The following is a 12,360-nucleotide window of genomic DNA, read 5'->3' as shown; positions in this document are numbered from 1 at the left end:
TCTGCCCTGCTTAGATATGAAATCACGAGTGAGTGTAGTGAATGCACCGATTGATCTGCGTTTGACAATCGCCGCCGTCATGTCTGTATTAGGTGTAACTCAGGTAACCAGATCATAATTCTATTCCCGTTAATTTTCTGCAGTCCATATTGACTAGACGTCACATGTCCTAAACTACACATGCCCTATACTACACATGTCCTTAACTACATATACCCTAAACTATACATGTCCTAAACTACACATGCCTTACACTACACATGTCCTGAACTGCACATGCCCTAAACTACACATGCCCTAAACTACAGATGTCCTAAACTACAGATGTCCTAAACTACTCATATTCTAAACTACACATGCCCTAAACTACAGATGTCCTAAACTACACATATTCTAAACTACACATGCCCTAAACTACAGATGTCCTAAACTACACATGTCCTGAACTGCACATGTCCTAAACTACACATGCTCTAAACTACACATACCTTAACCTACACATGTTCTGAACTACACATGAACTACACTACAGATGTCCTGAACTACAGATGTCCTGAACTACACATGTTCTAAACTACACAGGTTCTAAACTATATATACCTTACACTACAGATGTCCTGAACTACAGATGTCCTGAACTACACATGTTCTGAACTACACATGAATTACACTACAGATGTCCTGAACTACACATGTCCCGAACTACACAGGTTCTAAACTACACAGGTTCTAAACTACACGTCCTGAAAGGTACAACTACACATGCCCTGATGTGAGTGAGTGAGTGAGTGAGTGAGTGGTAGGGTGGGTGAGTGAGTGAGCGAGTGAGTGAGTGAGTGAGTGAGTGAGTGAGTGAGTGAGTGAGTGAGTGAGTGAGTGAGTGCGTGAGTGCGTGCGTGCGTGCGTGCGTGAGTGAGTGAATGAGTGAATGAGTGAGTGAGTGATCGAGTGAGTGAGTGAGTGAGTGAGTGTGTGAGTGAGTGAGTGAGTGAGTGAGTGAGTGAGTGAGTGCATGAGTGCGTGCGTGCAATCATTTCCAAATAACCGATCAGAGTGTTGTCAACAGACCAGACAACTCCGTATTATCAGGTGCCATATTTTACCAACAGCAAGGGGTCTCTTCGAGCCACGACTTGGCAGTGCCGCTTCGGCAACGCTTTCCTTGTTGCCTTGAACTTTTACCAGTGTCAATTATGATATCACCACTATCGAGAGTGACGACGTCAGTTTATCAGTCGTATCACACACTCGTGAGGCAGGGTTTTGTTTCACTCATATAGTTTACTATTTCCCTGGGAATAATGCAGTATAATTTACCTGGTTGCAGCTCTTTACCTGATTTTAGAGTAACATCATGACGAATTACACCGATTGCAAGGTTTGATGTATGATGTTGAGACTGCTAGAGGGATGTCCTCTCTACCTTATTGATGCCTTATTTGCCCGTTCTGACTTATTACTATCGAATCGGGATCAGACAAGGCAGTGGATGATAGCATGGACCATGATTCACTCCGCTGGAGAGCAGATGACAAAACACATTCCACATCACACATTGTTACAAACTATTCATTTCATTAATTGATTACCTGGGGCCTCATTTTTCACCCAGAACCTCAAAGAGGCTTCATCGCTTAAGCAAATATATAACAGAATGTTTTTATAAACGAGATTTATTGTCGTTTTTCATATTCAAGAAGGGACAGTAGTAACATTGTACGCCCTTATTTTCAAAAGTCTTCCCACAAACAAGTTGTTTACAACGATTATACACTCATGAAAATATACAAATGCAACTAAATTCATAAATAGGATATACAATCACTTATGTACATTAACAATCCTTTATGTATATAATCATGACAATGTACTGGCAATTGATTTACATATTTATTGTATGCATAAACATGCAACTTCTGTGGCGTTTCCAGTAAGTTTGGTTGTATTTGTTCTATATCTTCTGATGGTGATGGCTGTAGAGGTGATGTCAGTCACGTATACACACGAGTAGGTTGGTTTGACATATCAGCTTACAATGCACTGCCAGGACTCTTCTAACTACCCCCGACGAGATTGCAGTTCAGATGTCCTGGCAGCTCATTGTACAGCGGTGACACGCCCACACTATGACCGCAGCCACTTGGATCCAAAACCCTGCAACATAGATACACATTTAAAAACGATGAAACTTAGAGATTTATGATCTATATGTTTATGTATATCAATATTTTATAATTAAGGTCAGTTATCACCTAGCACATATTGTTGTTTTCAAACAAATGCAATGAAAACATGACTTACCTTATATGTTTAGTTATGTCATTACCTATGGTATAGCAGGTCACATTATATGAACTGTAATAACACGTTCTTTTAATGACGTATTAGTCGAGAGGGACCCGTGAAGATCTGATAAGAATAGGTCTTGGGCAACCCATGCTTGCCGTAAAAGGCGACTATGCTTGTCGCGAGAGAAGTCTGGCGGGATCGGGTGGTCAAGCTCGCAGACTTGGTTGAGGCATGTCATCGTATCCCAATCGCGTGGATCGATGCTTATGATGTCAATCACCGGATTGACTGGTCCTGACTAGATAATTTACAGACCACCGTCATATTGCAGGAATATTGCCGAGTGCGGCGTTAAACAACAAATAAACAAACAATAATAAGTCGAAAGGACAGTGTGATGAATGAAACTCTCACCTGACATGGACGCTAGACGAGATGACCCATTACTAGACTGAGTGTATGTCGCAGATTTAGGAACGTTTCTACAGGTCGAACATTTCTCGTGACAGGACCGACCAGTGAACCCATCGCGGCAACCCTGCTTACACCTTCCATCAGTGAGACAGTCATTATTCAAACAGTTTTCAGGGCACTTCCTGTCGCAGTGGGTTCCTCTCCATCCTCCGATACAGCCATGGGTACAGGAGCCATCTGTATAGGAGCAAGAGTGTCTGCACGTTTTGCTGCAATGATGACTACATGTTGGTCCATGCCGACCTTCCCTGCATCCCTCCTGGCACGTGCCGGTGTCACGATCACAAAGACTCAAGCCATCTCGACCTGCATAACAATTGCTGCATTTCAGATGGCATCCATTGCCATATCGCCCTGGGGAGCATTCCTCGCACCTGCCCGATGTTCTGTCACATCCAGTGGTATGGCAATGCGGACATTGCCTATCACAAAACAGGCCATAAAATCCTGGTTCGCAACCATATTTACATTTTCCATCGGTGTAACAGGCACCAGTTCGACAACTTTCCGAGCATTTTTCGTTACAGAATGATCCTTTCCACCCGTGTGTACAGCCGTTGACACAAGACCCATCTTTTGGAAAGCATACTGAGTTTTTACAGTTGCTACTACAACTGCTACCACAATGAGGTCCATGTCTCCCATCTATACATCCTTGCACACAGGTTCCGTCTGCACGCGAACAATGCCTGTAGCCATCACGTTCTGTGTAGCAGTAGTGACTACATGTCATGGTGCAGTTGTCGCCATGGAAACCAGGTGAGCATTGATCACATCTGCCTGAAAATCTGTCACATCCAGTTGTGTAACAGTTAGAGCATTTCTTGTCACAGAACTGGCCATAGTAACCAGATTCGCAGCCCTCTTTGCACTTGCCGTCACTGTGGCAGATACCTCGCAAGCAGTTAGCAGAGCACTTCTCATTACAGAAGGGCCCTCTCCATCCATGCGCACATCCAGCCAGACAATACCCATTGGTCTTGGCACACAACGAGTGTTTGCAATGTTGTGGACAGCGTTTCTGACACGTGCTCCCGAAATGTCCCTTGTTACAGGTTTCCAGGCAGTTCCCTGAGCTTCTGTTGCAGTAAACATCACCCTTGTAATCTGCAGGACAGTTGTCTGGACATATAGTGTTACACCCGTCACCGTGGTAACCTGGTTTACACCTGTAACACCTGCCTGTATCTCTGTCACACCCATCACTGCCACAGTGGCTGCAGTGGTCAGTACATCTGTCTCCATAACAACCGTGAAGACAGGCTTGACAAGTTAATCCCCCATATGGAGGGGTGCACCCATCTTCACATTTGCCGACATGAGAACCGATGTTTTCTGTGGAATAACAGAACTACTGTTAAGTAATTCATATTAATGAGTGAGTGAGTGAGTTGGATTTAACGCCGCTTTTAACAGTATCATATTAATGAAATACGTCATGTTTGGTTACCATAAGGTAATGTCAAAACTATACTAGTTTTACTATACTACATAAGAAAAAAAATAATTTAACGTGATTCATCTGTTTCATGACTGCCCAATTTCAAACTGACAAACATTTTCTTACCGGTCACACATGTATATATCAAGGCGACGATTGTCACAATGCGACTGAGAATTGTTTCCATCTTCTTAAACGCCAATATGCGGTATGCAGTACAGTATCGGAGAAAGCATATCACCAGGACTCTATGTCGGGGGACACATTGGACCGCGACCAGCACACCCAGTGTCTCCTCGTAGATGTACAGGATACGTGCAAGGGACTGTACACCCAGATAAGTCTACAAGGTTTAAACTATCTATTTATAATTCTGACTTGGCATTCAGCCATTATAAGTGTTTGATTATACAGACCTGACTCCATGTCTGGCAGGCTGCCAGCAGTGCATGACGAAACCTGTCTTTATAGTTTCTTTTTCAATTCAGTGTCTGTGTCTAAGGTAATATTATACACGTATGTTTTCTGAGTTATTTTTTTTTCATTCAGTACAAACGTTTCAAACAAACATTTTTATCTTTCTTTAAGTTCCAATTTATAATCTCCTATGGAAGATGGAGGGTTCGTATGACACCGTCAAGGAATAATATAAAACAGCGTTTGTTTCAATGGTTGACATAACGTAGACATCTGCATGATGTGCTCAACAATACTTATTTGAACTTTGATTTGTTGTCACCTATCTTACTATAAAGAAGCAAATATGGTTCTATATATTGAAGGATAATTCATTCCCAATAGGTAAATGTATTTATAAATGGAGTTTAACAAGTAGATACGTGTTACAATTACTAGTATACCAGCATACTAGTATTCAATGACATTATGTTGCATGTCGTAATGTGATCTAATCTGTGAGCTGAGGAGTACAATATGTAGCGGGTGTACTGGACAGTATTCATATACTGCGCAGGTCCGCTGTGCATGTGAGTCTTTCATATCTGTGTGTTTGAGCAACGACTTAAGTGTGTACTTTGTACCAAGTGATCACTCACTGCTAGTGGCAAGTCGATAGGATTCAGTAGGAATGAAAATGTAAAGTTCTCAATAAGGTTAACGGTTATATTCACATCCCTTCCTTCTATGTAGGTATTCCAGAACAGAAAGGTTCCGGATACCCATGCTTATCGTAATACTCTGAAATGCAAAATAAATGTCACTTCTGAAAATACTGATAAAACTTAACAGACACTGGCAGTTACATGTTCTGTGGTCAATAAACTCATTTATCGTTCTACTGCTGCTTTTTGTTGCCTTAAAGTACATTTAACAATTGAGTTTAAAATGGAGTGCTTTGCCCATTTTCTTAAAAAATACAGTAACAGAGCTTGACTTTAACGGCCCGGTTTTCTTTAAACGCGATATACTGTGACATTATAAAGTGGTGTATAGGTAGATATATCACTAATCTATAGTTGTAAACACATTTGAAGATACATCTGTGTGTTTAAAGTTGATTTTGTCCGCCCGGGCCAAGTCGGACCCAACACAAGCCAAACGCTTCTGACAGAGACTATGTTGAGAATGTAGAGGGAAAAGGGCTTCACTTTGAGCACCTTGTTTTCTATAAAACTTTTAGGCAATGCCCCATTGGCAACCACCAGCGTGCCATCAGTGATCGTACAGTCCGACGTCGCCTAACTGCCAACAACATCTCGTGCCACCGTCCTGCTCGTGTACCTATGCTGATAGATCGTCACCGACAGGCCCGACTGCAATGGGCGACGCAGCAGCAAAATTGCGTCAAGAGCAATGGAGAAGAATCATCTTCACTGATGAAAGTCGCTACTGTGTTTCAACGGTGGATGGCAGAGTCAGGGTCTGGCGAAGGAGGGTCGAACGTTATGCTGATGCTTATGTTATGGAACGAGAGGGGGGGGGGGGGGGGGGGGGGGGGCAAGCATCATGGTTTGGGGTGGACTCGGACTGAACCAGAGAGTGGGACCTGTGGTCTTTCAAAATATTGGTCCAGGCAGAGGTAGTGGCATCACAGTTCACCGCTACATTGACCAAGTCCTCAGACCCCATATCGTACCTTTTTTGCCCGTCATCAAAACCACACCTTTCAGCAAGACAACGCCCGTCCCCACACTGCCCTCAGTCAAGATTTGAATCCCATTGAACACTTGTGGGATGAGATCCAACGCCGACTCAACGACGTACGCTCTAGGCCGACAACTGCAGCAGAACCGCGTGTAGCGTTCCAGAGGATATTGGCCCATATCCCAATGGCCTTCATCAACAGGCTAGTCCACTCCATGTACAGGAGATGTGTGGCTGTAGTCAACGCCCGTGGTTGTCACACCAGGTACTGATTTTGAACCCCCCAGCTGTGATGTCTTCTGGTGCCTCCCCAAATTCACAATTCGCAAAAACATTCCCCTGACTGTTATTTCATGTGGGTCAAACACTGATTTACTTACATATATAAGCATTTGAAAATAAAGATATTTATATGAAACATCCACATGACGTTTCTTTCACATGACTTTCAGTGTATATTGTTGATGTTGATTGTTGTTTAACGCCGCACTCAAAAATACCCTAACTATATGTGAATAATCGAGTCTGGACCAGACAATCCGCTGATATCATGAGCATGGATCCACTCAATTGGGATATGATGACATGCATCAGCCAAGTCTGCAAGCCTTGACCACCCAAACCCGTCAGACGCCTCTCACGACAAGAATAGTCGCTTTTTACGACAAGCATAGTCGCCCCTTACGGCAAGCATGGGTTGCTGAAGACCTATTCTACCCCGGACCTTCGCGGGTTCTTACTGTAACAGATAACTGATGGGGACCCCATGAGGTTACACCGTGTGATCTGAAGGATTAAATGTGATTGTAAATCGACGGCACGGATGTTGTTCATGCATCAACCACTGTTTCTTTTCCAGGTTAATTTTTTATGAAAGGTTTTAGATACTGTAGACATGTAGCGGGAATATTGCTGACTGCGGTGTAAAATTATAATCACTCACCTCTCACCGCAAAGACCAAAAAAACGTTAAAAGGCAAAATACATGACTATAACCTATTTGCACGTGCAATATGCTTTATTTGAACAAAGACAAATGGTACGCTGGCCTTCTATGTGTGGTACATACATTCTCCCCCTGCCCTTGCACAACAGTGCAAACATATCGGAATGCACGGAGGTACATTTAATGATGAGGTCAATTGTGACGTCTGTTCATAATGGAAGTGTGTGTGTGTGTGTGTGTGTGTGTGTGTGTGTGTGTGTGTGTGTGTGTGTGTGTGTGTGTGTGTGTGTGACAATGAACGGTCATCCCCTTTCACTAATAAGTCTACGATTTTTACAGTGTAATATGATATTATTTACGACGAGTGAGTGAGTTGAGTTTAACGCCTCATTGAGCAGTATTTATGGCATATCATGGCATGCCGTGAGATCACCAATGGTATATTGTATTTTAATGAAGGATGCAAGAAAGGCTTCATCTGCCATGTCGCAGTAAAACATGGAATGTGATTTGATACACAAAAGGACAAGGCAGCAGTATGATAATAATAGTATTTACTAAAACATATTTATTACTAAAAGGTAAAATGTTTATTCTATTTGAATGGGAATGTCCACAGCTCCATTTCAGGAATATATACACCTTCGTGTTGATAGGTCCAACTACAACACAGATGTCAATACATGTATGTTAATAATAAGCCCCGTGGCTCCACACAGTTACGAGTAAGTCGTGTTTGTTTGTTTGTTTGTTTGTTTAACGCCGCACTCTGCAATAATACAGCTATATGAAGGCGGTCTTTAAATAATCGAGTCTAGACCAGAAATTCCAGTGATTAACATCATGCCCATCGATCTACGGAAACGTCAAAGTATTCTGAACATACAGGATGTAAGTATGTGTATAAAGTCATATCACTACGTCCAATATCCAATAAGATAAAGATCACAAAAATCCCAAAAGTACAGTTATTTCACATGCTTTATTGTTCGTAGTCAATACTAAATATATAGCTAACATAAAGTATAATGACATTCGCTAATGAAATCATCATTCGCATAATTCTGTAAAAACAGAAATCTGTTTAAGTAACATTGGATAGTGATAAGATCCAAAACTGTTGCGGTGATCACGAAGGCGAGTCAAAATAATGAATTTTATTACTAGCTCTAATAGATGATGGGTTGTGAAGATACTTAAAGGGGAACGTCCAGCAGTGTTCTCAAGACCATCGTCTAACCACACCCTTCCAAGTGCGGTTTAGATGTCTCGATACAACTGCATGACCAAAGATGTAACCCCGTCAGCAGGCTGACACGGTAGGAATGTCATCCACAACACCATCGATAACAGAACCACAGCCACTGTCTTGTGGTCAGCACCTGCAATGTGAAATATAATAAAACAAATAAATTTTATGATTTTTATTGAAGCAAATTATTTTGATAAAATATGTTGCTAAGTATGTTTTTGCCTTTGTAACAACAAACTGTATGAGTAACATGGATTTGACAACGATATTCAATATCACAGAACATCATGAAGGTTAATTACATCATCAAAATCTACTCAACAAAATAATGAAAACGCAAATGCCTTGTTTTATCAATGCAACCAAATTATTTCAAATGAAAAGTGGAAACCTGACCTATCATAGGCACTTGTCCGGAGCATAAATGTGTTTCTTCTTTGTCCGCCATCAAACCTCTCGTTTGTCCGCTGCAGCTGATACCACAGTGATCCCCATGCCAGCCAGCTCGACAGCCGTCCATACAGCTGCCAGTGTCCTTGTGGCAACGTCTCAAGTTGTCTTCTCCAGCCTTGCAGTTGGTGTGGCATGTCAAATTACAGATTTCACCGTAAAAGCCCGGCTCACAACCACCCTGATTGGCCTGGTAGCAGCCTCGGGTAGTACAACCCGTCTTGTCACACATGTCACCATGGAAACCGAGTCTGCATCCACGAGTACATCTTCCATCGCTGTGACAAGCACCGTATAGGCAGTTTACAGAGCACAATTTTGTTTTGCAGAATGACCCTTTCCAACCTTGTTTGCAGCCTTTATAGCAGGAGCCGTCACTTGGAAAGCACATTTCTTCTTTGCATGTAATACATGCGCGATCACAGTCTGCTCCATACCGACCATCCTTACATCCACCTAAGCATGCTCCTGTACTGCGATTACAGTTTGTAGAGCCGTCCCGTTCTGTGTAACAACCAGAGTCACATGTTGTGTTACACTTGTCACCCCAGAAGCCCGGAGAACACTGGTCACATCTTCCCGACAGCCTGTCGCACCCAGAAGAGTAACAGTTGGAACACATTTCGTTACACATCAGACCGTAGAAGCCAGGGTTGCATCCATGCTTGCATGTGCCATCACTGTTACAGTCGCCTCTCAGGCAGTTGGTAGGGCATGGCTTATTGCATCGGGAACTTCTCCAGCCACGGTGACAACCTCGGTTACAATGTCCTGTTTCTTTGTCACATATAGAATGAAAACAGTGTCCGAGGCACTGCTTGTCACACGAAACACCGTAATAACCTTCCTTGCATGTTTCTAAGCATCTACCTGTACGTCGGTCACAGAAGACATGGTTTTTCGTAGTAGTGTGCCTGCAGTGTTCAGGGCATTTAGTATCACATGTTTTACCGTAGTGGCCCGGTTGGCATCTGTAACATTGACCTGTTTCTCTGTGACACTCATCCCTGTCACAGTGGCCGCAGTGTTGCGTACACCTTTCTCCATAACATCCGCCAATACATGCTTGACAAGTCAACCCACCATATCTAGGTTGACATCCATAGGAACAGATAGTGTTGTTTGAGTCAGGAGTCACTGCAGCGGCCCCTGTGGAGAAAGGTTACACATGATAGATTCATAACTCAGCACAACAAGATTCAACACTTCTATTTGATTGCAGATGACGGGGATGTCGAGCTGTACCCCTGTACACCTAATGTTCCTTACCACACGTCTGGAATGTTGGATCTAACACATGAAAACCATACAAGGGATAAATACCGTAACCGGTATGAACATGTTTGTATGAACATGAATACTGTAAGGTTTATAGTTGAGTTCAGACAGTCAGACAATAAGATCTATATTTCAAAGCTCACGGCATATATAGGAAAAATATGGTGTTATCTCATCTTGAAACAATACACAGTGGGACACACACACAAAAACACACACACACACACACACACACACACACACACACACACACACACACACACACACACACACACACACACACACACACACACACACACACACACACACACACACACACACACACACACACACACACGCACACACACACACCCAAACACACCCAAACACCCCCCCCACACACACACACGCACGCACGCACGCACGCACGCACGCACGCACGCACGCACGCACGCACGCACACACACACACACACACACACACACACACACTCACACACACTCACCCAAACACACACTCACCCAAACACACACACACAAATGCCATGTTACTATTTCTATATTTGTTCAAGATTACAAATGATAATTCCTTACCTCTTACAGCCAGGAGAGTAAGGGTGAGCAGACAGAACATGTCAGGCGTTATCCTTCATTTAAAGCTCATGCTCGCGTATTAATCAGTGCGTGTTAAATCCTCTTCTACCCGCCGACATGTAAGTAAATTTTGTAAGTAAAGTTACGGTGAGTCAGAAAATATTTATAGCTGTGACTTGGCACGTATCGGAAGAACAGTTCAAGGTGTACATGCATGATAATAAACTATACCGGTATTCTTTAGCATATGATGATATGTTTGGCTTTCTGCCAATGTTGTCCGTATATGGTGGTTTTAGTAACCATTGCACTTCGTCTCTGTTAGGTTATCGCTAAACTGATTGTATCGGTACGTTATAGCAAACAATTCAAATCATATAAACGTTACCGTGTAATGCATGGAATATATATGACCCCTAAAATCATATGCATGTATGTTCCAAATGTGTGCATAATTTAATTGCTCAACAGATGTTAAAGATTAAGATGAAAGAAACTATGAATGTATATGATCATATATAGACTGAAGTTTATGGTGTTCTCAAACTTATAAAGTGTATATCTGTTTTAGAAAAGCGTTTCTAAACTTCCCGCTTTCAGGATGGAAAATATGGCACCCCGAAATCAGATGCACGTGGTGCTAGTATCACAACATGGGCGTGTTCTTCCAAGTGAGCTGCTGGGTTACTACAACATGGAGAGAACACCTTCCCAAATATCAAGTGACATATCATATGACTAAAGCATAGCCAGTCGGTGATGTGCCAGTGACATTGATTTCATTCTATGCAACCACAGTCATTGCGATTACTTATGAGAATGAACAATGTTGGGGGAAGATTTCAAGCTTCAATTTCCTCTAGATCTAATGACATGTCATGATACTGTTACATGTCACCGCGAATAGATGAAACATCTGACGGTTTACAAACCACAAAAGATAGACATATGAACTCCAAATCTCAACGGAATCAGCATTTACAATGACTGTCATACAGAATCCGACATTGGCATGACAGTTTCCCGAATTAGGATAGGGTAGGGCTCAAGTTCAACGACACGTCACATTGATAGCCTGTATGACCACCACCTGCCACAGGACAAGCACAAAATGTCTGATGACATCAAATTGGATACTTCGCCATTCTTTTGGGATTGCTTGGATCAGTTCTTGTCGCTTGGCTGTAGGATGTGGTCGCTATCGAACACGATGATCCATGACATCCCAGGTGTTCTATGGGGAACATGTCTGGGGAGCATACAGGCCAAGGCAACACGTTGACGTTGTTGGTTGGAAGGAAGGTATGCACGACTCGGGCGGCATGGGGTCTGGCGTTATCATGCTGATAAAGGACACCTCGAGGCAGCTGGACAAAGAATATCATCCATGTAACACTGAGCTGTCAAAGTTCCATTAACGATGAAAATGGTGTTCTCCCCTGCCCACAAAGTCCTCCCCACACCATAACACCCCTCCACCATACGGCACGACCTCTTGAACGCAACATGCCGCCGTACGTTATCCCTTCGGCGTTAAACACGCTGTCTTCCATCA

The 12,360-nt window shown here is 42.8% G+C and overlaps 1 protein-coding gene across 1 annotated transcript; it reads right to left on the bottom strand.

Moving 5' to 3' along the window:
* Nucleotides 1-1,662: 1,662 nt before the first annotated feature.
* On the bottom strand, nt 1,663-10,962 carry LOC124114632 (multiple epidermal growth factor-like domains protein 6). The gene is made up of 5 exons (XM_048387727.1): nt 10,806-10,962; nt 8,897-10,104; nt 4,331-4,547; nt 2,704-4,098; nt 1,663-2,154 (listed from the first exon to the last, which is right to left on the bottom strand). The coding sequence occupies exons 1-5, from the start codon at nt 10,843-10,845 to the stop codon at nt 2,081-2,083; spliced, it is 2,934 nt and encodes a 977-aa protein (XP_048243684.1). The 5' UTR covers nt 10,846-10,962; the 3' UTR covers nt 1,663-2,080.
* Nucleotides 10,963-12,360: the final 1,398 nt, after the last annotated feature.

Source organism: Haliotis rufescens, unplaced genomic scaffold (assembly GCF_023055435.1).
Source record: "Haliotis rufescens isolate VD_foot unplaced genomic scaffold, xgHalRufe1.0.p SCAF_7, whole genome shotgun sequence".
Lineage (NCBI taxonomy): Eukaryota > Metazoa > Mollusca > Gastropoda > Lepetellida > Haliotidae > Haliotis > Haliotis rufescens.
The sequence above is the reverse complement of the archived record's forward strand: the minus strand, read 5'-3'. Positions and strand labels throughout refer to the sequence as shown.